At 37.5% G+C, this 27581-nt stretch overlaps 5 protein-coding genes across 6 annotated transcripts; 1 reads left to right on the forward strand and 4 right to left on the reverse strand.

Moving 5' to 3' along the window:
* The first annotated feature begins 5946 nt into the window (after nt 1–5946).
* On the forward strand, nt 5947–8199 carry LOC21408919 (ankyrin repeat-containing protein At2g01680). Its single transcript, XM_010099820.2, has 3 exons — nt 5947–6519; nt 6615–7030; nt 7159–8199. The coding sequence occupies exons 1-3, from the start codon at nt 6066–6068 to the stop codon at nt 8197–8199; spliced, it is 1911 nt and encodes a 636-aa protein (XP_010098122.1). The 5' UTR covers nt 5947–6065.
* Nucleotides 8200–9501: 1302 nt separating this feature from the next.
* On the reverse strand, nt 9502–10279 carry LOC21408920 (mavicyanin). Its single transcript, XM_010099821.2, has 2 exons — nt 10031–10279; nt 9502–9911 (listed from the first exon to the last, which is right to left on the reverse strand). The coding sequence occupies exons 1-2, from the start codon at nt 10224–10226 to the stop codon at nt 9568–9570; spliced, it is 540 nt and encodes a 179-aa protein (XP_010098123.1). The 5' UTR covers nt 10227–10279; the 3' UTR covers nt 9502–9567.
* Nucleotides 10280–10952: 673 nt separating this feature from the next.
* Nucleotides 10953–15725, reverse strand: LOC21408921 (probable inactive ATP-dependent zinc metalloprotease FTSHI 2, chloroplastic). The gene is made up of 11 exons (XM_010099822.2): nt 14032–15725; nt 13725–13897; nt 13497–13598; nt 13219–13383; nt 12930–13070; nt 12458–12616; nt 12217–12302; nt 11990–12068; nt 11680–11802; nt 11499–11555; nt 10953–11417 (listed from the first exon to the last, which is right to left on the reverse strand). The coding sequence occupies exons 1-11, from the start codon at nt 15407–15409 to the stop codon at nt 11202–11204; spliced, it is 2679 nt and encodes an 892-aa protein (XP_010098124.1). The 5' UTR covers nt 15410–15725; the 3' UTR covers nt 10953–11201.
* A 1061-nt stretch (nt 15726–16786) lies between these two features.
* Nucleotides 16787–19670, reverse strand: LOC21408922 (CASP-like protein 3A1). Its single transcript, XM_024166758.1, has 3 exons — nt 19291–19670; nt 17989–18127; nt 16787–17368 (listed from the first exon to the last, which is right to left on the reverse strand). The coding sequence occupies exons 1-3, from the start codon at nt 19560–19562 to the stop codon at nt 17153–17155; spliced, it is 627 nt and encodes a 208-aa protein (XP_024022526.1). The 5' UTR covers nt 19563–19670; the 3' UTR covers nt 16787–17152.
* A 4676-nt stretch (nt 19671–24346) lies between these two features.
* Nucleotides 24347–27334, reverse strand: LOC21408923 (nuclear pore complex protein NUP35). 2 transcript variants are annotated; one of them, XM_010099824.2, is made up of 4 exons: nt 27163–27334; nt 25632–26229; nt 25179–25290; nt 24347–25015 (listed from the first exon to the last, which is right to left on the reverse strand). In XM_010099824.2, exons 2-4 carry the CDS (start codon nt 26201–26203, stop codon nt 24707–24709), a joined length of 993 nt encoding a protein of 330 aa, XP_010098126.1. In that variant the 5' UTR covers nt 26204–26229; nt 27163–27334; the 3' UTR covers nt 24347–24706. The 2 variants fall into 2 exon arrangements, with proteins under 2 accessions (XP_010098126.1, XP_024022517.1); XM_024166749.1 differs by having other exon boundaries at nt 27169–27252.
* Nucleotides 27335–27581: the final 247 nt, after the last annotated feature.

Below are 27581 nucleotides of genomic sequence, written 5' to 3' on the forward strand. Positions count from 1 at the left end.
TTTATATTTTTTTTTTTTTTTTTTTTTTTTGACTTCCCAAGCGCAGGTCAAATATATCCAATTAGCTAGTGGAATTCACATGGTGATAACACATTTCTGAATTTGGTTATGTACTTTCATTCTTTATGTCAAGTTTATGATGTAGCATGCTTGGGCCTAGCATAGTAGTAGCAAGTGTTCAATTGTTTTCCTTAGATCTGTTTAGGTATTATCATTTCTACATTCTTGTAATTATGCAATGTTCAAAAAGTGTTTTCCGTAGATCTGTTTAGGTATTATCACTTCTACGTTCTTGTAATTATGTAATGTTCAAAAAGTATTTTAAGGTTACTCTTACCCGTGCCTTTACACCCATTTCCACTTAGATTCCTGAATTTTAAAACTCATACTTCACCACTCTTAACTTTAAATTAGTGTTATTTAAACCACTGTTAAAATTCTTATTTAAAACAAAAAAACAAAAAAAGAAAAAAAGGTGACCACACGTGAGTCACTAGGGGATGGTAAACACATCATTTTAATAATCCTAATAAAGGTTTCTCTTTATGAGCAGAAAAATCATAAATTTTAGGGATTAGGTAGTTGAAAATCACAAACTATTTGGCTATAGAATCCGACCCAAATCAGATATTTAGTAAAGGGAGAATTTTTAAAAGCGGAGGGAAAAGATTAAAATTAAACAGTATAAGAACACAGGTAAACTCGGGACCACCCCAAGCATTACCTTAGACCCTTACTTCGAATGGTCCCTTATAATCCACGGAAACACCCAATAGAGTAGCTCAAAAACTTACTCATGTAATCCCTTACTGATGCGCTTTATTAGTCCCTTACTAATATTGCATCAATGCTTAAGATTATTTGGTTCAAAGATTTGGATCGGCCCCAAACACGACCTCGATCTCGACCCGTCTCGACTTCAGTTCAGGATTACATTTAATTATTTATTGTCGTTTTAACCTTATTTATTTTTAGAGAAATGAGATAAACACGTGCATGAGTCTAAATTTTTATCTTTTATTTTAAATTAATATACTTTTTAATTAAATAATTATATTAATTAAAAGGATATTGATTAAGAGTAAAAAGTAAAAATTTATACTCATACACTCTAAAAGTAAATTTAACAAATTAAACGGCCAACACCGAAAAAAAAGGAAAAAAAAGCATCGATAAACAAGCATTATCCCAGTTGAATGGATCTAACGATAGACAACATGACGTATAGAACAAAGACAAAGGCTTAGTTTGGTAGGAATTTTAGGAGCTCAAAATAGATTATCTAACCAGCAAAAACTATTTTTTTTGTGTTTGGGAGCTCAAAATAGATTATCTAACCAGCAAAAACTATTTTTTTGTGTTTGGTAAAAATATAAAAAAGGGCTTCTGAAAGAATTTAAGGAGAATTTGAAGCTAAAATCAGGAGCAGTTCAAATTTTACATTGTGCGGGAATCTAAAAGGCCTCTTTAATGAAATTTTCGTTATTACAACTTTACCCCTGCTGAATGAAAACAATTCCAGACCCAAAAAAATTGTGCTCTTCGCGGTCCTTTTCCTCTCCTCTTCCTCTACGATCTCCCCCGCCGCTTCAACGTCAACATGCTCAACCGCTGGAGGTCCGGCCAGATGCCGGTCACTGCCCAAACGTGGCCGCCCTGGCCGAAGAACTCCGGCCTTAAGCGGCAACATAGCGTCGAGTACTGGATGATGGGCTCGCTTCTGTACGACGGCGATGGGAGAGAGGTCGTTAGGGTTTCGGATCCGTAAATGGCTGAAGCCTTTTTCTTGCCGTTCTTCTCCTCTGTCACAGTCTAGTTCATTTGGGTGGAATTTGGTAGTCGGTGATATTTTGTTCATTTGAGGTTGCTGGAGTTTGTCTTTTTGCTTTTTTTGTTTGGAATTGTTCGGGACCAATTCAGATCTCGAAGCCATGTCGCGGGAGAGACCTAAGAGAGGCGTACTACCCCCAGCTCAAGAGGTACTACGCCCCTAAACTAACTAATTCCTTTCTCTATGTTTGGTTGCCGGGAAAACAAATTGGCAACTTGGTCTCCATAAAGACTCGCTTTGTGTTTGTTTTCTGGGTTTTAAAATACAACAGTTTTTTTTTTTTTCTCCTCCAAATTTTGATGGCTATTACTTTGTTTCTGAATTTGGTTTTTGTGGGAAGTAGATTGAGATTGCGAAAAAAGGTGGAATTTTTGTGTTGTTGCTTGTTACTATAATTTTTAGTACAAAAATTGAAGAAGTAGAAAGAAAGTAATTCCTTATTGTTGTGTTCTTAATGCCAATTTCTTTACTTTCCATACATTTGCTTGGTTACAGAGGAATGTAGCCTCAATTTTGCATTTTCAGATAAAAAAAAATGATGATTAATTCAATCGCATATATCTATGTTGATAATGATTACCGATTTTTCGTCAAAAATAACGATTACCAGTTTCAATGGTGCACCGTGATTTTGCATTTCATTGCGGAATATTGAGAAGTTAAAGAAAGTTGTTGAAGAGGGTAATTATTATGGAGCCCAACAAATGTATAAATCTATAAGTGCAAGGTATGAACATTGTTTTAAGTTTATGGAGATATGCATACACTGGGACATTTATACATCATTGTAGAAATTATTTGTTGTTTACTTTCTGATGAACTTTCTGGGTTCATAATATCTATCCCTCGGCTGGGAGAACTTAATTATTACGAATTTCATGTATGAATATCGAATGCGGATGCTGTCCTTTTCGACATTGTTGATAATGATTAACTTCTAGCAGAAACCCGCTTGTTATCGATTCATGTATGTCTCACTGATGAAGAATGCATGCTTTATTGCAAATATGTCTCTGCTCAGAGGTATATGGAAGCTTTGGATATACTTCATTCAGGTGCCTGCATTCAATTGGAACATGGGCAGGTAAATGCTCTTATGTTACTGGTTATACACTTGAGCCATGATATCTTGCCTGTCGTTGAGTTTTCATTTTTATATGGTGATATGTTGTGAGTTCAAAGGAACTGGGATGGAATGGGATAGGGCTTAACATGTGATAATTTTTCAATACCCGGGCTTTAACTTAAGCTGAATCTTCTACCTTCCGGGAACACTATTTCCAAGATCACCAAGGTTACTATTTGAATTTTCCTTACTTTTTCACTATAGCCATATTTGCATGAGAACGTAAGTTTCTTTATGAAATTGTGACAGGTATGTGCCCACTTCCCTTTGTAAATCTTGCTACGGCATTAATTATGAAGTAGTGACATGACATATGAACTTGCACACAGAAGTTTCGGAGGTTCGTGTTTCAACTGCGGGAGATCTGGACACAGGGCATCGGAATGCCCCGACAAGATAGGTTTTTAAGACAAATAAGCGCCATAAAAAGGGGTGCTCTGACCTTTGAAATTCCAGGTTGTGCAGCTCAATGACTCAAGAGATGCTCCTCCATACAGTTATAGGAGTTAAATTTGAACTGAAATATTCTCTTCTAGCTTCCTATATATGTTTTCTTTGACATTTAATTTTAAAATCGATTGCTCATTTTGATGTAATATTTAGTTAGAGCTAAGGTTTCTTGAGAATACTGGTTTGGTGTTTGGCATTTTCAGCATATCTACGTCTATTTGACAGGCATATCTACGTCTATTCTCAGCATATCTACGTCTCTTCTAGCTTCCTATATTCGAGAGAAATGAAGAAGAAGAAGAGAATGTGGCTTAAGTTTGAACATGGGCTAGGATCCTCCACTTAGATTTCCATTTCTCATTTCTTTTTAGTGCGGTTTTCTTGTTGTATTGATGGTTGAGACATTGTTATTCTCTTTTAGTTTGGTCTTCTTGTTGTATTCATGTTGGAGACATTGGTGTTTTCTTTTAGTGTGGTTTTATTGCTTTATGTTTAAGACATTATTCTACAATGACATTTCGTATTACGAGATTAAATTATGACAAGTTTAATGAACACGACTTAATTCTTTTAATGACTATGTCAGTTTTTTGAATATGAAATGTACTTTTTTGTTCAACAAATTGATTATTCATAAATGCTCTTTTTAGTTGTAACTATATTGTGTTTATTGTTAAAAAACTCAAAATCATAACATTATGTTTTTTTTAAGTTAAATAAATATTTCTAAATATCAAAAATAATTAATATACTTAAGTTTCATATCATGTTTATTTTAGTCATTTTACATACTCACAGTAATTCAACATTAAAATTTACCAAATGTTATTATACTAATTTTAGAATCAGCACAGCTATTATAATTATAATTTATTAAACACTCAGCTGCTTCTTGTAACAGCTGTTTCTTCCTTTAACATAGTTAAAAACAATTTTTTTAAAAGTTTCTCACAGAAAATTTAAAATCGAAACAATGGAGGATAATTGGAATGACAAGGAGAAGAATAAATACTGTCGTCAAGCATCTCCTGTGAATACCATAAAGGCCTCTGCTTATCTCTTGGGTGTCACGTGATGCGTCAGGAGCAACAACTCATATCCTTTTTTGTTTTTTGTTTTTTTTTTAATGAATCCATAACCAACCTTTCTATCGTCGTTTGTGAATTATTTTTGTCGTTTTCGTTTTGCTAACTTTTCTCAAGGTACGTTTCTTGTCACGTCGACTGATGTCTTGTATAACTTAAAGATAGTAACTTCTTCAAAATTCAGAATTTCCGCATAAATTCCTAAGTCAAAATAATGCAAACGTTGCTCAAGAGTCAAGTGTACCAAGTCAGTCTTTAGGGATCCTCCCTCCATATCGCTTGGGCAATATTTGATTTCCCTAGACGTAATTTCATAACGTTTTTCATAAAGGGTCTAGTATACATTTCGTGTACAATGATCCCTAGACGTAAATTTCATAAAGTTTTTTTTATAAAGGGTCTAGTATATATTTCACATACAATAATCCTAGAAATACATTTCACATACAATAATCCCTAGACGTAAATTTCTTAAAGTATTTCATAAAGGGTCTAGTATACATTTCACGTACAATAATCCCTAGACGTAAATTTCATAACATTTTTCATAAAGGGTCTAGTATACATTTCACGTGCAATAATTAACTATTAGTTTTTGGGCTAGTTCAATGGAAGAACTAAAGAAGCAAGCTTAATAGAACTCAGACTTACATCTGATTTTAGTGATCCAATTGGTGTCTAATTAATTAAATTATGCCACGTCGTATAAAAAGTTCAAACAACTTTTTAACTAATTTTTTTGTGCTTATTATATGATGATTTGATTGATTAGACACCAATTAAGACACTTGTGTTTGGTAAGGGGATTCATACCCTGATTCGAATCATAGTTCATGGTTCGCTACAGTGTTTTCTCTCACAAAAAATACACGTAAATAAAAAATAATTCTAATCTCATGATTCTAATCCATGAACCAAACGTCTTCTTAAAATTAGATAGAGGATCTAAGTTCAGTTTAACAACATCAAAATGGGCTAACTTTGATTCTATCAACATATTCTAGGAGTATGATCTTACCTTTGAGAGGACTTAGGGAAAGTATTCCAATTCGTATTTGAGGGACGTGCTTTGACAAAAATTGAGGACGAAGCTTCCCCGAATAAACAATATTAGCATTTTTTTTTTTTAAAATAAGACTATTTCTTCCACATGATTTGATGTCATGGTAGACGAGGTTTGGCAATGGCCATTAGGGGTGAGAGAAAGATCTAATATTCAAAGTTCCTCTGCTTTTTCTCTGTAGTCTATAATTTTTGTTCTTAGCACTATAAGAGCACATTTTGTCAAAACTGATATTCCTTCATCATACTTGGAATCTTTGACTGACTCACATTCCTTGAGAACTTGTAGTATATAGCACTGTTTTGGTAAGGAAAAATCACAACAACATACTGAATGATAAATAAATTAATAAATATTATATTGTTTCTCATTCTTGTTCAACTTCTCTGGCTTTACAAGTCACAAGCTCTATATCATATTTTCCAAGAATTTACCACTTCTATGACACATAAATAGGAATCTTTGTATACAGTATTCTTCTAACCAATCTCTCTTTAGTCACACCTTAAAATGGATCCAAAGATGTTGGAGGCAATTAGCAGCAACGACGTACGGACATTCCTTGGCTTGGTTGGAGAAAATGAAGGAATTCTTGAGCAGAAAACAGCTTGCTTGAATACTGTTTTACATTTGGCTTCAAAGTTTGGACACATTGACATAGTCTTGGAGATCACAAAGCTGTGTCCTGAAATGGTTGCTGCCGAGAACGAGGAATCGGAGACCCCAGTTCACGAAGCTTGTCGCCAAGGGAATCCAAATGTTTTGAGGCTGCTGTTAGAGGCTAATCCCAGGGCAGCTTTCAAGCTCAACTCTTATAAACAGTCTGGACTTTTCTTGGCTTCCAGTCTTGGACATCTCGACTCGTTGACTTTCCTTATGAAACAGCCCGGGATTCTTGATTTTGAGGAAGTTGTTGGCCTTGATCACACTCTCATCCATGTGGCTGCATCAAGAGGACACACAGGTAGATTTGGATTAGAGTAGTTTGTCCTATATTTTGGATTGTTTTTCTTAAGTTTTAGCTTTCTATGATCTATAATATAAGAGTTGTTTGTGCAGATGTTGTTAGGGAGATACTAAACATGAGTCCACATATGGCTCAAAAGGTTGACGAGAAAGGAAACTCGAGTTTGCATTACGCTTGTAATGAAGGGCACATAGAGATAACTTGGATGCTTCTGAGGCGTGATCCGAATCTTGCACTGCAATACAACCACAATGGTTACTCACCGTTGCATTTGGCTGCAATACATGGCGAAGTTACTGTCCTTGAAGAATTTGCGCGAAAATCTCCCGCTGCTTTTCATTACCTTACCAAAGAGGAAGAGTCAGTGTTTCACTTGGCTGTGAGATATGGCAAATTTCAAGCCTTGGTTTTCTTGGTGCACTTCTCTAAGGCCACAAATCTCCTTCACTGTCAAGACCGATATGGTAACACCGCCTTGCATCTTGCGGTTACAGGGGGGCGGAATCAGGTGAGGAACGAAACGGATTATAATATTTTAGTATATGGATTTCTCTACGTTAGAATTCTTCTATAAGTTTATTTTAGTAGTACATATAAGAACTCTCAAGTTACTTTTTTATTTTGTGGTTGTTTTAGATTGCTAAGTTCTTGGTCAACGAAACAAAGGTGGAGGTCAATACTCGGAATTCTAAAGGTCAAACAGCGCTTGATCTTCTTGATCACACTAAGGACAGCGCAGAAACTCGACACCTTGAGACTGTTTTTGCAAGAGCTGGAGGAGAAAGGAGCACAGAAGTCATAACTTGTTCGCCGGAGGCATTATCTTCAACGCTAAGTTACATATTCGAATCGGATATATCCATGAATGAGAATGCTTTGTCCTCAATGCCTGCAGAGATAGCTTATCTTCAGCAAGGGAACCAAAGAAAGTCTAAAGTGTCATCACCCCAGAACCAAGTTCAAGAGAAAATCACCAACGAAATGTACAAACAGGAGTCCTTTTCTCCAATGGCCAATTTCCAACATCACAGGACTACTCGCAGCAAAAGACACACAGCGGAATCATCAAGAGAACGTTGCAATACTCGCTTAGAGAAGCATCACATGATTCACAGTGAGGGAATACAAAACGCTAGGAACACTATCATACTAGTCGCCGTTTTGATCGCCACGGTAACCTTTGCTGCTGGGATGACCCCACCAGGCGGCATCTACCAGGAAGGGCCAATGAAAGGGAAGTCAATGTTGGGCACAACAAAGGCTTTCAAAGTCTTTGCAATAAGCAACAATGTGGCATTGTTCACGTCTCTCTCAATAGTCGTTGTTCTTGTCAGCATCATACCCTTTCGAAGAAAGCCGCAGATGAGATTGTTGGTTGTTGCTCACAAGGCCATGTGGGTGGCTGTGGCGTTCATGGCAACAGGCTATATTGCAGCCACATGGGTGGTGACGCCTCGTGGCCAGGGCTCGGAATTCCTGCTTGTGGCTCTTCTGGCTGTGAGTGGTGCAACTTTGGGCATAATTTTTATTGGTCTAATTGTGCTGCTGGTTGAGCACTGGCTCAGGAAATCGAAGTGGAGAAAGTTGATGGGGAGATGGGGTGTTGCAGATGATGAAATGGGAAGCCAAAATTCTGATGTTGAGAGCTCCTACCAACAAGGATATCACTCATATTGATCAATAATGATTTAGACACTTCTATTTAGGACCTGTTACGGATTCACTAGCTTACAACTTGTCAGCAAATATGTGATTATCTCATGTTTCATTACTTTGAATTACTTTAAATTGGTTTTTCTCTTTTATTTGCAACATAATCAATCTTTTTATGCCCTGTATTCAACTCTATAAACTGCTTTTTTTAATTAAAGCACATATGACAAATTCCTTGTCGTACGAGGCCCTCAAGTACTGGCCACACCAATTTCATACCCTCAACAGTTACTTCTAGAGTATCAATATAACGCGTTGTTCGACAAGAAAAGGACTCCAAACACACCGTCATGACAAAAGAGAAGACTTTGACTTCGTCCTTGACTGACTACATTATATTTTACGAAGTCGTTTTCATCCTTGCTGTATTAGATATGATTTTAAGAAATGGTATGGCAAGGTTCAAAAATAAAAAATAAAAAAGTCCCAAGCTAATTTTGCCTTTCCCAGTTGAAAAAAAATTGCAGCACAGAAATACAGACCATTCATTCTGATGCAAATTTAACATTTTTTGCCAAAAATAAAAATTTACTAAGAATAAGGATATGACTGAAATATAGAAGGTAGAACAACTTTTATATAGTTTAATGCGCAAGAGTGGATAACCTTAGGAAGGATATAATTAATTTGGATCAACGTGGGATACGTAAAGATTGTTATTTTTAAGAGCAATGATTTTCTAGTATTGTTAAGGTCTTCATATCAAGCAAAAACTTGGAGAAAAAATTGTAGAGGGAGAAAAGTATTAAGATTATCATGGTTGAAAGGTGAAAGAGGCAAGCAGCTAATTGGATTATATGACCAAGCTAAGAGAGTTGGTTGAATGTTCAATCTCCATAAGTAACTTTGGAAAGTTATAGCAACAAGGCCAACCAAATGGACCATGACGCGAGGAATGTTTCTTTGTTTTCCAATATCGCATAAATTTTTTTTTTTAATTTTATTTAAGAACTTTAGACTACGGTTTGTGACTTCAAAAGCAGACCACAGTGAGGAGAATATAAATTTGACTAATGCAATATAGAATCTTAACCTTTGTTTAATAGCATTTTTTTTTTGTTACTTGGACTTGGATATTATAATTAGGTCCCACGTTATGCTGACTAAACCAAGATAAATGAACAAGCATTGAAACAAATAAGAATTACAACATCAGTGAATATCCTAACTTATGTAACTGAAATAAGCCCAACAATGTTCAATACTGAATGAATGTCAAATGAAAACAAGGAACAGAAGATTCCAACATCCGGAATCCGACTCAAAACGGACTACCAAAACAAAACCAATAAACAATGTGACCATAATTAATAAGTACTGCAATGGTTCAAATCATACTAAGGTCGCAACAGTAGAAACAAGAAGAGCCATAACAAGTGAGCTACTAGTGACCGTGGACACCGCGTCTCCCGAGCTCTGCGCGGGCGAAGGAGACGCTGCTGCGTCGGGTGGAGCAGCAGTGGAATGCGGAGACCTCGGGGACAGAACATCGACGATCATTCGCTGGCCCCTTTTGCAGTGGTCGGAAGTTCCACTGATGAAATAGAAGAGGCCAGGCCTGTCAAGTTTGACAGTGCTGTTGCCGTTGTTGAAGGCAATGATTGGCTTGCTTGTGTCGCAGTGGTAGTAGCCCCATTTCTCCACCACAAGAACCGAGTCATTGTTGTACTCAAAAACTGTAAACATACATAGAAGATGACCAAAAAATGAGACAATTTAGTGAAAATGCATTTATTTTTCACAATTTATGAAACTTAGTAAATGGCAAGAAACAACATGTTAGTTTATTACTTACCAAGAGAATCTCCAATTTGGAAACGATGCTTTGCAGCCCACTGATTGTACAAGGTGACGTTGTTGATGTCAGGCTCCAACCAGCCCAAATTATCGCCTACTTTGAAGTCTCTAGAACCTTCGAGTAGTGGAGCATTCATGAAGAGGAAGAAGACCATCATCAAAGTGTTGAAGAGAGCCATGGATTTAGAAGTCATGTTTCTGTTGATGATCTTTATCTTTCTACTTTTATCTTCAAAATGGTTTTAGAAATGGAGTTTGCTGAAGATTGTGGTAGATTACTAATGCGACCTCGGAAGAGACAATATATTTGATTTTGGTGAATATATATACACACACATGTGTATATGAATTGTGTAGGATTTGAGATCGTGGGGTGGCCATGAGAAACGTGGTGGGATGTGGCGGTTATTTCTCGAATACGTCGTTTGTGAGCACGTGTCTGTTGTTTGCTTTTAACAGGTTTTTTGTTTTTTTTTGTTTTTTTTTTTAAAGAACAGAAAGAGAACGTGTTGTTGTGGTGACGTTAATCATGCTTCTAAACAGGACCCATATCATCCGAGAATTCTGGATTACTGAAGATAATCATCACCAGGGAACATTAAAAAAAAAAAAAAAAAAAAAAAAAAAAAAAAAAAAAAAGAGGACAAATTAATTACTAGCAAGATTTAACGAGGTAAAAAGTAAAAACAATATATTAATATGGGCAGGCGAGACATCCTTCAGCTTGCACGTCCATATTTGGCATTATGCATATGGACCAGCCCTTTAAAAGGAGTTTTGAAAATCCAATTAAGAAAAAACAGGAAGAAAAAGAAAAGGCCATGCAAGCTTTTATTTTTTTTATTTTTTTTCTAAAGGGAATATTTCAATCGAATTCTATGACCACTATGTTCAGGTGGCCAAAGAAACCAAGCGAAAGATACATAATCCTTTCATCTTTTTGTATAAAAAGTGAACAATATACATCACACGAGTATAAGACTCGGTTCAGAAAACTATGTTAATTAAAGGATAAAGAATGAAACGGTGTCAAAATTCAAAACTGTGATTCAAATTCATGTCGTTTTCCAAGCCGCCTAGGCTGCAAAATAAAAAGACAGGACCCCGCCAAAATGCCCAACGAACCCAAGCTGCCAATGGACCAAGAGCCTTAAAATACAAGCATTTGCTCATATATTGCTTCCTGAAGCTATTTTATTTTGGTTCATCATCAGATCTTGGAACTGTTTACGTTTTTCTACCCGGAGATCAAGTACACTAGGTGGCATAGGTTGGAAGCAACCATGCAACTCTACTCGGCGCAAGAAATCTTGCTTAGACAAACTTTTCTTTTCGACAAGTTCATCAACCACCGCATCCATGAGCTTCCGGTTTTGGTGCAGGATCTGATATGGAAGACAATGATAAGTGAGTCCCAGTATAGTAAAAAGATAGATAGATCACCATGAAATGAATCTTTGCATTACCTCCTTGGCACGTTCATAACACATGTTAACAATCCGCAATGCCTCTGAATCAAGGTACTGAAAAATTTTAAGTTTTGCATAAGTATCGCCACCCCAGAGTTCAACCATAATATTTTGTCTATAAAAAGAGACGAGTTCTTTTGGATTAGGGAAATGAAATGGCATAAAGACATTCAATTACATTGATTCGGTCAGCGGCCCAAAAGTTGGACAATCCATGATACTTGTCAGAGAGGCCACCAAGAACAAAAGTCCGTGCAGCTGATCGTGCATTGTCTGCCGTTTCAGCCCATATTGTACTCAACTGAAATATGGAACCCATTAAGAAAATTTTGACCTCATCAGCTTAGAGTAACAACTCCAGCAAGCTAAACTAATTATACTCTGCTTACAAAGGAAAAGGAAATCTTGGAATACAAGGCCCGTTGAAACATCAAGCTTTTCTTTTCTGTTCTATCTCAAGTGAAATAAAAGGTTAAAGATTTTCGTACCTGATCCTCACCAAACCAAATTTCATCAGCTGCACGTGGTGCTAGCTGAACGGTGATGTGATCCAGGAGGGATTGTCGACTGCCATGAATTAGAAAACAGATAAAAGAAACGTGAAAAGATAGATAAGGAAAGGTTTTGCATGCAATTTCATGGGTTAATAATGGTCGTGTCAAAATTAGCAACGGTGAGTAGAGAAAGAACGAGCAATACAAAGGAAAACCCATACGTAAGCATTCCTTCATTGAATTTGATTGGATCCATTTTCATCCGAACATAACCTAATTCCCTGCCAGCTCTAGGAGCAATAGTGACCTGCAATTAGATTGATAAATGGTTACCATTCTATGCTTATGAGAAGGACACGTCTGAGAGATCAGCAGCCAAATTCAGAAGATTACTTTCAAAAATAATAAACGAATTAAAACAGGCATATTGAAAGTCAATCCATAAAAGGTTTAGGATCATACAAACTCAATATTTTTAAGATCAGGGAAGTTCGCAGCTACAACAGCCATTGCTGCTTCATTAATAGCTACTTTCTTCCAAGTCTCAAAACTCCTCTCTTTTCTGTCTAGCATTCCCCTTTCTTCCATTTGAGCAGCTTGCAATAGATCGTCAGTAGTGATCTGCAATTGTCCAAAACAATTCTTTGCTGAGAGCAGTATTAAGAACATCAAATAGGCGATTATCAAATAGCAGGTCTAACTTAACAGCACTTAAATATTCAATCCTAGGACTATCAAACCTTATAAACAACTCATTCCGTAAGCACCGAATTCTAAGGGAAACTTAAAAGAGATGTCCTTGCTATGTAATTGTCAATGTTCAGCAGCCTAACTTAGAGATGTAAAGTTTTAAAACAAAAAAAACAAAAAAAAAAACAAAAATTAACACTTCTTTTGTTAATAATGGAAGGTCCAATTCTACGTAAGGAATTACCTCAGTCCTCCCATCACGAATCATGTTGATAGCAGCAACCTCAACAATGTTGGCGAGCTCTGCACCAACCATTCCATCAGTCATGCTAGCAACAGCCATATAGTCCACATCCTCAGCCATGGGCTTCTTACGAGCATGGACCTATAACCAGGAAATGAAAACCAAATGAATATAAAAGCTGGTAGTGAAATCTATAAGAATCTCAGGAGAGAGTGCAAACCGGCAATCTTGAAATATTATAAATGTAATAATCAGGACTTGGATGTACAAATTAGGAAATGTTTCTAACCTTCAAAATTTCAATGCGACCTATAAGGCCAGGCTTAGGGATAAATATTTTCCGATCAAACCTTCCAGGTCTTACAAGTGCTGGATCTAGAATATCTGGTCTGTTTGTGGAAGCAATAGTGATCACTTCCCCTCTTCCTTCAAACCCATCCAAGGATACAAGAAGCTGAAGTACGGACACAATAACTGATATCACTTCGCACAAACATTTGGACCTTAAAAGAACAAAAGCAGTATGAGACCATCCAAAAGCACGGTAATTAAATATGTGCCGCGAACCTGATTAAGAGTAGCATCACGTTCTTGTCCACCAGAACCCTTGATCAAACCACGCTCTCTCCCAACGGCATCCAACTCATCGATGAACACAACCGACGGAGCCTATCACAAAACGAACATTAATAATGTTACATTATATTCAAAATGCAAGCTAAAGATCTTATTAAAGATGCACATTATAAAGGTATCTTTGCTTGCATAGAAAACTAATCTAATAACAACACATACATTTTCCTTTGCTTCTTGGTAAAGTGCTCGTACACGTGAAGCACCAACACCAACATATATTTCGACAAACTGAGAGGCAGAGATGGAGAAAAAGTTGACCCCTGCCTCACCAGCCACAGCTTTCGCAAGCAAAGTCTTGCCCACTCCAGGAGGACCACAAAGTAGGATACCACCTAAATTAGCAAAACCAAATACCACATTGCCGTGATTAAGCACATCACTAAGCTCTAAGATTTCAATCATTACAAACAAGGGACAAAGCTAATAAGACTAAGCAAGTCCTCAATTATGAATTGCCATTACTAACCAGGAATTCTAACACCCCTCCGGCGATACATCTCGCCATGAGTGAAAAACTTGACGATTTCCTCGAGCTCGAGCCGGATTTTCCCGAGCCCTGCAACATCCTCAAATTTGACATCCACGCCCCTCTCCAAGTATTGGGGTAGTCTCCGATTCTGAGCTCGCCGTACACGAGCGCCGGACTTCATGAACTGCGCTGCCATCTTCATGTAAGGATTGTCCTCGCCGCCTTTCCCTTGCTCAAGCTCATCACCGTCCTCACCCTGAAGCCCCTCCATTTCTCTCTCTAACTCCCTCATCTTCTTCCTCTCCTCTGCTTCCGCCTTCTCAATCTTCAACCTGTCCTCGTAATCCTTCTTCTGCTTCCTGTAGTTCAGCACCACCGTTCTGTAGAAAAGGTAAAAGAACAAAAGCCCTAGCGCCGTCGCCACGTTCTGATCCTGCGCCAAGTTCGCCCAGAAATTGGCCATGTCCCGCTCATTGTCGCGCGCCTCGCGCAACGACTCATCGTACTTCTTCTTCCTCGCCTCCCGCCTCAATCTCCTCTCCTCCTCTTTCTTCTGAACTTTCATGGCCTTGTCGATAATCTCCCGCTCATTCCTCATTCTCTCCAGCTCCTCCTTCCTATGCCTCTTGAACTCCTCCCTCGCCCGCCTCAGCTCCGCTGCCTTCTTCGACTCCTTCTTCGGCTTAGTGAACGACAACATGAACTCCGGCAATCGCCTCAAAAACCCTAGGTAAGGTGGTGGCAACTCCGGCTTCTTCATCGGAGGCGTATAAGCGTTGATACATACCGAATCGATGCTCAATCTCTCCCAATCCTCCCAAAACCTCTTATCGCTCTCCATCGACGGCAGCATCGCTCGCAAGACTCTAGAATCTTCCAGAACAACCAACACAGGTTCCGCTCGCTGTCTCAAATCGACACCGGGAGGCTTAATCACATGCTTAAGCTTACCTTCCTCTTTCAATTCCAACACATCTGTGTACGGTACACGGTTCGAGACGAGAGGGAGTCCCTGGGACCAGGATTTGAGCTCCTGAGGCGACAAGGCTTCGGCTTTTTTGGCCGCCGTCTTCTTGGCGCCGCGCTTCCGCTCCTTGACGGCGGCGAGGGCGGCTTTGGGTTGGGGAAGAGAGGCGGAGATTACTGTCAGCGTCACGGAGAGCTTGAGGAAATCGAATTGGGATTTTCTCCTTGTTTGGTCATCTTCGGCGCCGTCGCGACCGGCGTTCGGAGTCGGGAATTGGGAGGTGATGATCGAGGGGCGAATGTGGGGTTTGGTTGAGCGGCGAGAGGTTTTGGGTGTGGAGTTTGGGAATGGGGATGAGGGTAGGAATGAGGAGGAAGAAGAAGAGCCGAAACGGCACTGGCAAGCCATGGAAATGGAGGTTTTCTGATTGTGTAGAAAGGCGCTACATTTCCTCTATGAAACGAAGATGAGCGAGTTTGAGCAGGCTGCCCAGTAGTACTCACTCCCTCTCACTCACTGGAGCTCCTCCATGGTCGCTTGTTCCTGTGCTCTGTGAATTGTGAAATCTTCGAGATAGAGTCTGGGAGCCGCCCGGCGACGTTTTTAATTAAGTTGGAATTTTTGCACCATTATCCCTTGAACTTCTTGTTTATTGGGAATGTGTTTGCTGAATTTATAATTTTACAATTGCTCCCTTAAATCTAAAAATATGTTGCAAACACACTTTAATCAATGACGGAATTTTTTGTGAAAGTTGATATGTTACTTGCAAACGGGATCGTTCCTTAAGGGCATGAGTGGTTTTCCCACTTGATAAGATCTAATGAAAACATCACACGTAAATCAATAGGAAAGAACTGATTTTTAAAAGTAAATATGATTTTTTAGTTCTTGATTCTAAGTCGCTAAACGACATGCCGTTGGTATTTTGGAGTTGTGCTTTCCAAGTAGAAAGAACGTCATTTCCATTTTTCCATGAATCCCTTTGCGGTCGTATTCTTGCAATGAACGCTAAACGACATCTAATTTTCTTGTTATTAACACCCCCTTAACCCAACTTTTTTTCTTGAAAATCAACCCCTAGAACTTTTATTTTTTGACACTTTTAGTTCTTGTTGCTCAAATTCATTAAAATTTTAGTAATTTTTTGTGCCAAACTTACAAGTGACAACCTAAAAAGCGCATTGATGATATTTTTGTTTGGTATTATTAAAATTTCATGTTAAAATTTAAATTAAAATTTAAGTTATAATTAAATTAAGCTCAAGTTTTTAAATATATTTGTATTGAAAATAAACAAAAATGAACATCAATGCCCTTATTAGGCTATTATTTGCAAAGTTAGGTGCAAAAAAGGGTCAAGATTTTAACAAATTTAAGCAACAAGGATTGAAAGTGTCAACAATTATAACTTTGTGGTGTTGATTGCCAAAAAAAAAAAAGTTTACGAACTAAATTACCAAATATAAAAATGTCCAGAGGGTGTTCTATAAAATAGCCTAAATTATGTTCCGCTTGTCCTATTTTTCGTAAAAGTGAGCTGGGCAATTGCTAAATTGTTTTGTTTACTTAAGACTTGTTATTTTCATAACTCAAATCATAACTTAAATAGTATTTTTTCTCACAAAATTCAAATCCAACCATTTTGCTACATTATTTTATCTCACATAAAAAATTTAAATTGTGATTTGAATTATAAAAGAACACACCCTTAGTCAAGAAAATGACATGTGTCTAATATAGTTTCAAGTTGTAAAAAAAAATGCAATTATGCAACAATCCCCCTCAATTTATGATATACCAATCTTATTGGAATTTAAATAATTAACAAAACACGAAGAAGGAAACAAGAAAATGAAAGTAATTGACATAAGACATTCTTCTAAACTAAGGGAGGTCGTCAGCCAAAGAGGCATTCATTCCCATGACAAAACAATGTAGTGTGAACTAGAGATACTGATCTTTACAAAAGCGACTGATTCAGAGACATGATTTGATCAGCTGAAACTAATAAGAGACGTGGATCAGTTTTTCTAGGGATCATATTCTTCTATATAAGATGCGCAACAGCATGAATATCACCAAGTACGTACGTCGAGACAGAAACAGGGGTGTTTTTTTTCCCCTCTTCTTTTAATTGATTATTAGTTTTTAGTTCTTGGAGAGCCAGATGACATCCTGAACAGCAGAAATGGCGAGCAACAAGCAGCTGAAGAAAGCGAAGGCGATGGAGATGGCGACATGGTCGCAGAAGATGTGAAGAGGTTTGCAGAAGTTTGGAAGCGCCGTGTGTTTGATTCCTGTGCGGTTCAGGTTGCTCACTCCTGATGCTGCTGACCCAGCACTCATCATTGCATATGCAAACACCTGAAAATTAGTACTCCCAAATGTACTATCAGATCAACACGCATAGCTAAGAGCAAAAATGAAACATATAGATATATATAAACATAATAATCGAGTATGTTCACAAGGGACCTTTACTATTATATTAATATTTATTATAAGTAAAAGCTTTTGTTTTTGCAGGCATATCTTGACGGTAATTTCACATGAATCTACCTTAAGACGTAGAGTTTAAAATTCAAGTTCCTCACACCAAGTTGGGAATGCTGATATCAGGATCAAGACAATCCCCTGTCAATGTTACAACCATTATGATCCTACCAAATTTGATAGCGTCGATGAAGTCCCTCGGATTTTCTCTCTACTGGTGCTTGGGGAGGAAAATTTCTCGTTGAATATCAAATAACATTTTGCTAATGTAACAACTCCTTAGTTTACTATCCAGAATATAGGTGGATTGAAAATGATGAGAAACATGGACGACAAAAGTAGCTGGTATGTTTAACAAATGTCATTACATATAGACCCTTTAATGTAACATCACATAATAGATAAGCAAAGTACCATATATTGCTGCAAGAATAGATAATTAAGCAAAATATAAATCTTCAAATAGAAGTCACAAAGAAGGACTGAAGTACCTGATCAGCAGCGAAAATGAGCCACGCATGATTTCTGGAGGGAACAATATTTGAAGACCTTCTCAGCAGCCGCGATGTGCTTATCAGGAATTGCAGCAACGAGTGAGCTGCCACAGCTGCCGAAACTCCAACCAGATACCTATCTCATCACCACAATTCATCATTATTCATTAACTTTTTTTTTCACTTGTACTCATCAAAATCACTCTTCTAATGAAGTTCGTTCTTATGTGTCAAAAACACGCAGAGGCGGAACCAGAAACATTAGTCAAGGGGGGTGAGGGCGCGACTGAGCTAATGGGATGTAGAATTTTAGGGTGTTAAATTCAAATTTCAAAATTTCATAAGAAATAAAAAAAGGGTTCAGATGAGGCAGCCGCTCACCCTCGTCCGTGGGTGGCTTAGCCCCTGAAAACACATCAATCTAACTGTGCACCTTTTTTTTTTTTTTTTGTAACTACCAAACTTGAAGGCACACATATTAAATGACTCACACCCTAATGCAGCACAAAAGACACCTCCCCACTTAAAATCAATGTTTTTGTTTGTTCTGATGGAAAAAAAGGGTCTAATTTAAAGAGGTGAAAAGAAAAGCAAGTAATTTGGAAAGTTAATTATACAGAGCCTTTCAATATCATTGTTCAATTCAACTGAAAAACAAAAGGTTTCCATCAAGGAAGTGGAAGACAAACGGTAACATATCATGTTACTCAAATAGTTATAAAAGCCTACAAAAAGTGACAAAAGTAAGATGGGAATAGAATAATCTTTAAAAAAAAATGTCACGCGTCTGATTCTTTTCATCCGAATGCCATCAAACTAGAAAGAATGTCAGCCAAATTTACTAAATAGAAGGGCAATTCCGTCAAGATAACTAAACAATTAACTTTCGTAACATGACAAACTAACTAAGAAGACAAGACCCCCTTTTTTCCGGTCATTTTTCCGTGAAAACCACTAAACAAACAAAACCAAAATCTGCAAAAATGCGAAATAGGCCTGATTGGCGAATACGGCACCCCTGCTTGGTTAGTAAGAAAAAGAGAAAAGAAAACCAAGGAAAATTTCCTGCCAAGAGAAAAGATCAACAAACCAAAAGCAAAAACTCAAACTCATCGACAACCCCATTTAATATTTTACAGAACCCAACGCAAAAATTTCTTACCAAAACAAGATATCAATAGGAACGATGAGCTCTAAAACTACAAAAGCAAAATCATTACTGCCAAATGAAGAAGAAAATGAGGGCATTGGAGTAATTTCAAAGAAAAGGGAGTGTTAGTTTTCCTTTGTTGGGCTTACTCGAAGGAATCAGAGAAGGACCACTTGGAATAAACAGCGAGAGGAAAGCCATAGATGGAGACAGTGCTAGCCTCCCTGGCTGTCACCATGAAAACCAGCGCCGTCACCGATGTGGCCATGCACAACAGCCTCAGCGCCACCTGCGCCACGTCAGCTTTCCGGAGGACCAAACCAACTTTCCGATGATCACCGTCCACTTCCATAGCCAGGGGCCCACCCGTGGCGCCATTCTCCGTCTCCGACGACGACGTCGTTTTTCGGCCACTCACCATTTTTATGTGTTATTATTATTATTTTTTTTTTTTTTTTGAAGAGTTCTCAAGTTTTTTGGGAGAGAGTGATGATGGTCTTTGCGTGGGTTTTGTTTGTTTGTTTGGATAGTTGTGAGACTTGTGAGGAAGTACGTGTGATCAGTGAAGGGGCTTAAAAAGACTCTGAATTCTCATGTCCCCTCCGGTTACCTATTCTCCGGTTCTTAAATTGTACTTATCAATTAACTTTAATAAATAAACAAATAACACACACAAAGACAAAAGAGGAACTAGATCAAAGTATATCTTATGTTGTGTTCGGTATTAAAAGAGGAACACACCCTAAGAACACATTTTAGACAATGTTTTTTATATTGTATTATAACGTAAAATATTGTAAAAGGCTTGAAACTAGAATAACCCTACCCCATTGAATAACCATAAAACAAGATTGTGTTAAACGATAAAGAAATGCAATAGGAGAGTAATGGGATTTAAAAAGAAAAAGTAAAGGATTAGAAATGAGGATTATGGAGTTCATTTCTAATATTTACTTATTTATTACATGTTGGGGTCCGGTAGATTTAATGGGTAGGACGTGTACAAAGTATACACGTGTAAGTACCAGATTCGGTGGTGTCGATACTGACGCGGACGAAAGACGCGGCGTTCACAGAGGAACTTGTACAGTAGGACCTCTAACAAAGAAGAAGGGATCGGTTAAGCCCAAAGTAAGCCGAAGAAATCAGATTATAGGACCCACTTTGCTGCCAAGTCTCTGAGGCACCTGATTATGCGCATGGGAAGATGTTGATCTCAGTCATGGAGATCGCGAGGATGAAGTATGGTGGGAGTAGTAACCGAACGGTTGATGAAAATTTGACTCGGAGAGTGTGGATAAGGTTGTTTTAGAAGAGGAATGCTCCAAGGACAAGCACGGGTTGCCTCCGGAGTGGCTGTCTGACTCGCAAAGTGCAGATAGGGTTGCTTTAGAGGAAGAATGCTCTGAAGACAAGCACGGGTTGCCTCCAGAGCAGTTGTCAGACTCGCAAAGTACGGATAAGGCTATTTCAAAGGGGTGCTCGGAGAACAAACACAAGTTGCCTCCGAGAATGTGTATCAGCAGATGAAGTTTATGGTTTTCTTGAAGTATGCTCCGGGACGGTAGAGTCTAACCACGGAGGTGGATTTTTGGACCTTTGGAGAAACCTCAAAAACTTCAAATGTAGCTTGTAGGCGAGTTTGGATAGATCAAATGAAGTGTTTTGAGATTTTTAGAGTGAAATTTCTATGAAGGACTTCAAACGCTAAGAGCACTAGTTTGAAGAACAACTCTCAGAGTGATGAACACAAGTTATAATCTCTTAGAAAGAATGTGTATCAAAAAGGGTCTTATAAGTGTAATGTATGTCAAAAAGAGTCTCAAAAGTGTAATGTTTATCCCCTGAAATGAAGAAGCTAAGAGGTATTTATAGGAGAAGGTTTATGAGTCTTGAGTGGTTGCTCCAGAGCCATACAGTCACGCATTGCCAGAGGTCTGTATGAACCATTTTCCTTCAGAGCACCTGCATCAGGTGACTTTCCTCTTTGAAAAACAAATTGGCCAAAATGGTTGTATTTGGAGACGATATCCGAAAATCTTGCTGGCATTAGACCTTCCCCAGGTTTGGAGATCATGAAGTGTTTGACTAAATTTAGTGCTCCGTGGACGCTTCTACTCTCGGAGATTTGAACAAACGTCAGATCAGCTTCAGAACGTCGCTTTTTGATTTTGGCTAAACAATTGTCGCTAGAGCACCTGACACATTCAATTTCCATAGAGCACGGGAAGACCCTTCGGACATAAGAGAGTCTCTCAGAGCATACGGGTATCTTTGGTCACAGAGAAGTGTCTTGGATAATGGGAAGTATCTTCATGGTGGCATTTATGGTGATGCCTCCGTGGGGGCGTCCACAGTGACACTTTCAAAGCAACAACTATCACATAGATGAATCCTTGCCAGTTCAGGAGGAAGATACTCTGGAGCATAAAAACCTCTCATCTGGCGTTAGAAGGAAAGGTTTCACAACTTAAATTCTGAACTTTCAAGTCTCCAAAGGCTGAGAAAAAGGTTTTTAAGACTCTTAAAAGGCAAACAACGAATTTTGGGGTTAAATTCTCCATAATCCATTCATTCATTAGCCCAATTATTTTAAAACCCCCAAGCGGGACTTAAAATTGAATCAGACTAAGAAACAAATGGAATCGTTACCCATGGCCCACCAAACTAAGGTCCACGCGAGGTCCCTGATAATGGCTTGGGTCCACAAATCGAGCCCAATCTCATCACGGGATGCACTATTGGGCCTAGATCCTTATATGGACATGATACACAAACGGTTATCAACATCATATAATTTAGTGGAAAACAAATCAATTCTTTCTTTTTTTTTTTTTTTAGGGAATTCAATTCTTTTTATAATGTTACTAAATTTAGGAATAGTAAACTTCTTAATAATTATTTTTTTACACAGTTAAATAACCATTGACTTATAAAATTACTAAGTAAATTTGACATTCTTATATTATGCCTTATTTGTGGCGGTATTTATTTAAAAAAATAAAAAATTTGACATTCACTTCTTTTAATCAAGAACCAATCTTAATGAAGTGGATATTTTTTTTCCTCGTTCTCCATATTATATGGACAATGAGTATGCTAAACTCTCATTCATTATTAATTTTGTATGGAAGCATATACAATTAGATGGAAAATAAAATCACTCATCATTTTCCATTATTCTTTTGTGCAAAGTAAATGCACCCTACTATCAAAATCTCAGTTTCGATTCAATTATGAATCATTTTGTATTATGAACAATTTTTATTTCAGCACTATAACGCAAGTATATGGAAGTCAAGCTAGCATATAGATATAGAATTGCTAAAGGTGCTAAATTTGTTTATTAGAGGATTTTAAATGACTCGACGTATCTAGTAATGATATTCATTCGGTCATAGTTCCTATTAAATAAATTTTTACGCTCTAATTCCGTCCTTAACATAAAAGTCAAAAAAATCCTAAAGTCTCGACCATTTGTCTTCAAGGAACATCTTAGTTTAACACAAAATACGACTTATCCAAGCTATTTTAATGTCCTAAACTAACAAGAAATTAGTTGAATGTAGTGAATCTTCCAAGTCCATTTTACCCCAAAAACCTTAAAATATTACAATAAAATCATCTCTTTTTAATTCCATTTGTTCGTCGATATTATATGCTTCATTAAATTCCTAATTACAAGCCACCAATCAGATATTAGATGTTTCACGATAAAGGGTTGGATGTAAACATCTTAGAGATGAGTGGAAATATAATATTAGTGCCCCAAGATTATTGCCCGTGAGTTCACAGTGCAGTGGAATTGGTGCTTTGTTTTTTTGGTTTCTAGATCAGACAATTCTGAGAAACATCAATGTAGCCAAGATTATATTAATTATTGTTGTTACTTATGGGGAAAATCCACTAGCCAATATCAATGGAGTAAGAAAAATAAATTAGAGGTGCAGAAATTATTAAAATTTTATCTATAACAAAACTTAGGCTAGGCTATTATAAGATGCGGTAATCTAAGAATTTAAGAAATTTAAAGAAATAAATTTCAAATTTATGAAATTTCTTATATAAAACTCAAAAAAAAAAAAAAAAAAAAAAAAAAAAACAGGGGGAAAAACTCAGGTGGACCAACTGCCTGCTCTCTCGATAGATGGCTCCACCACCGTTTGCAGCTTAGCTTTGGGCTTGTAAGATTGAAAATGCCTTGCAACTAATCAGTTTTGGAAATATATTTTTGGTAAGATAATTTCTTGGTTTTTATATAGCTTTTTGATCCCTTCGAGTCTCCCTTTGTAACAAACATTTGGCTACATTTCCAATCATTGCAGACCAACAATAAAGGCTTCTGAGAAGAATAAATAATGGTCAAATGCTTAGCTAAGACATCAAACATCAAAATTTTTGAGTCTGACATGGCACACTCTAAAGGCACTATATGTATATGTATGTATGTGTGTGTGTGTGTATATATATATATATATACGCAGGAAGAAATTGGTGTCAGTGACCAATGAAGAAGCATGCTTCATTTATGCGCTTTTGATCACTCTCATTCTCATTTCCCGTGCCAGATGCTTCACATGTAGCATTTTGACTAGTCTAGTTAGAAGACGAAAGCTCCCTTGTTTATCACAATTCAAAGGTCATTTTCACTTCCCAACTCTTGATTTTAAAGTCGCGTTTATTTTATTAATTCGAGTTTAAAATTCGAATTTTGTTATAATAAAAAGTTCTCATAAACAGTCACATATAACTTTTTTACTACAATAAAAAAACTCACATAAAATTACATCTCAACTCGAATTAACGAACTAAACGGGCCCTAAAAACTTTAGTTTCGTAAGTCATTGAGGGAAAGAAAGACCAATAAATGAAATAAAACTGTCATGTAATGTGAAAAAAGTTATGAACACAGGGAGGAAGGGACAATGGAGATTATTAATAAATAAAAATATTCGAACATCGAGTTATGATAATTGTTTCAATTGTTAGTAAATGAATTTTTTGGATACTTTTATTATTACAGAAATAGATAAAAGGGAAAAATGATTGTGCCATGAAGACTGGTAGGCCATTGCACCGACTTGGCCGTTTCAACTATGAATTTGTTGGAAACTTGCTTGGAAATGAAATAAATATGTAGCATTGAAGTATAATAATACAGTTCAAGACGCACCGTAAATCCAAAATACATTCATAAAGCATTGATAACTTGGAATTATAGTTGATTATCAAAGAAAGAAAGAAAAAAAAAAATCCAACTCTCGTTTTCTTTTGTGATTGCAATTTCAGTTCCGTACAACAATAATATCGCATTCTGTAGATGACACGCATCTTTACCAATTGCTCTTACATTGGTAACCAAATGATATCATACAAAATCACTCAATCCACGTTTTATCATAGAACGCCCTTGGAGGGAAATAAGACGAAAATGAAAACTAAAGCTCGCTCGATAGGAATCGGGACTCGGTGAGTTACTAAATTCTCTGCTGTGAAATCAAATAGCCGGAGCAACTATAATTGCTTGGCACACAAAGCATATGAAATTTTGGTAAAGTAGAGCAGCTAAACTCCAAACATCAAGTCCATGATTTTGGACGCCAGTGATTTTGTTGGAGAAGCAATCGCACCTCCGGACTGCCGCACATTGGCATTACCGTTTTGGAGATAGTATGGACGAGAAGGGCCTCCCACTGCATTCAGTTCCCCAGTTTTGGCGGATGGAGGGGGCGGTAAAGTCATGAATCCCTGATTGTTGAGCCTATCGTTCAAAGCCTGACGTTGCATTGGATCCAACGGCTTCACACCTACTATTAGTATCCCATTAATTTGCATCCCGTTCTTGCTGAGAGCCTTCAGCACATCAGATCGATTCTACATAGGAAGCAAAGTAGTCGTTGAAAAACTTACCGTCAAAAAGAGGTGTGAGGAAGACTTAGGTTACAACCATATAAATAGTTTATATTTTCATGCTGTTAAGTCTTTAAGCAGATCAACTTTGATATATTTCAAGCAAAGCATGGGAAAGAAGAAAAACCTGATATAAAATGTGCATCCAGTTAGCCTCTCTAGGACCAGGAACATGTTTCAAAATCACACCACACTTTTCAAACTCCCTTAGAACCAAGTTTGTATCGGCTGGAGAAAATCTGGCAAGAAAATATATGATTAGTATTAACAAGTTTCAAGGAAAAAAAAAAAAGAACACACGCACACTCACGCACATTTCTATAATCTAGTAGTTGATTAGTAAAGGCAAAGCAAAACTGCAAAAGTTTCCAAAACATGAAAACCAACAACAATGAAACAATAAATTCCAATAATGACTTCTATAAAACCTGTTCACAATAGGCTGAGATATGCAACCAACTATTTAACAAGATGAGCACCAAGCGAAAAGTGATTATATAGAATGATAAATGCAATCAACAGTAGACAAAAGCCAAAACTCAAATAATTTGAATCCACAAAGCTGAGGCCAAAAGAATACCCATAAACAGTAACCCATTCTTCTTCATTGAGGTTTCCTGTAGGCAAGGCATTCCTCTGCATCTCAGGCCTTGCAACTTCCCTAGGAGGTGGAAGGGTGATCAAAGCACCAGGCTGGACAACACCTTCAACAGGCGAACTATTTCCCTTTTCGTCTTGCTCACTACTGCTTTTTGAGGGCGACCACCAATTAAAACCTGAGGAACCTTGTTGATTTTGCTGCGCACTCATCATAGCACTAGATGTGCTTGCCTCGGATTTGCTTTTTACTGGGGTCAAGAAGTCACGACCAGAACTTTGGACTGGAGATCTGGGATCTGATCTGGCTTCTGGGGAAACAGGGTAATCTGGAATTCCAGATTCAGGAGAAAAGTCTGAGCGATCTTCCAAGGTGAAAACTGGGGGAGGCGGAAGATCTGAGCCGCTGAAATTCTCACGCCATAGAGCAGACACCGCAGCTGCCTGCCCTGGAGTTGAAAATTTTCCTCTCCTGGCCGAAATAGGCGAAGCCAGATCTTGGAAAAACAAAGATTGCCTCCCAGATTTGGGAGTTCTATGTACTGTGGTGCTCATCCTATCACTTTCAGAGGAAAAAGAGTCTGTAAAATGAACCCGAAACATTAAGCCCTCTTTTCGTTTATCCTCAAAATACAGAGAACTAAAGCTTAATGCAAACAAAATAAACGTATTACACCAAATTTTGAAGACTATGCATTCAGGAGAGTCTCTTTGAAAACGCAACCAAATGGAATAAACTAAGGCCTCGCCTGAGATGTGACATTTTTTAAGAATTTTTATGTGATATTTTCTGAGAGCTTTTATGTGATATTTTCTGAGACCTTTTGGCCGTAGCAAAACAAGTTAGTGATATTTTCTACATACTTTAACCGTAGAAACCTAAAACTAAAAACTCGAATCAGTGAAATCAATGAAGCCTAAATGCTTGTTTCGTGTTTCATATTCTCTGGATTCTTTTTCCTCAGCACCCAAATTGAAACATAGAATAAACAAGAAAAACTGGAGTGTCAACAAGTCCTCTTTCCCAAAAAAATAAAAAGTAAAAAATAAAAAATTCCGAAGCCCAAAAACAAAGAAAGACGCACTCAAATATTAAAAAAAAAATGGTGAAGAAAATTCAGAACAGAAAGTTTTGCTAAAAATCAAGGCCGGGAAGCAGAAATCCTTGAGAACAAAAAACCTTTCAGCAAATTCAAATAAACTGAGCAGTATTTCCTAAGCTAAATACTCAACCACGATAATCCACAAAATTAAATTTGTTTTCCAACAGTTCAAATGGAAAGATATATCCACGAAAAATCCAGCTGTGTAATTGCTACGAAAACCATGCGAAATCGAGAATCAGCTAAATTAAAAAACAGGTATTCAAGATAATCCCAGATTCAGTCCAGATTCTTAGCTAGTTTCCTCATAACATAAAAAATGAAACCCAATTCCTTTTTTCAAAATGAATCATTTTTCTCCGAAACCAAACGCAGCGGAGAGAGAGAGAGAGAGAGAGAGAGAGAGAGAACCTGAACTTGAAGGATAGGATAGAAAGGGATCGACTGGGGCTCTCTCGAATAGGAGGGTCTGGGATTTGGATTTGGCGTTTTTTTCCCTCCCAAAAGTCTGAGATTATGAGCTTGCAAAAATGGTGGAACTCTTACCAAACCCCCACGAAAACAAAAAATTGATTTCGAAACCCTAAACGCTGTCGTCCCCAATTCAAATTTGGGACGCAAAATTACCGAATTACCTCATTCGACTCTACTTTTAGAGCGTCCTGCAGATGGCTCTCACCGAGGTTATTTTTGCCACGTTACAGTACTGGATTATTTTATTCTAAACGACGACGTGTTACGTGTCGTATAGAATGTTCCACAATGACAACCCAATTTGGTATTAGAGCATACGGATTCTATGATTGGAAAGTTATTTTTAAAATTACAGA

The sequence above is a fragment of the Morus notabilis genome, unplaced genomic scaffold (genome assembly GCF_000414095.1).
Source record: "Morus notabilis unplaced genomic scaffold, ASM41409v2 Scaffold307, whole genome shotgun sequence".
Lineage (NCBI taxonomy): Eukaryota > Viridiplantae > Streptophyta > Magnoliopsida > Rosales > Moraceae > Morus > Morus notabilis.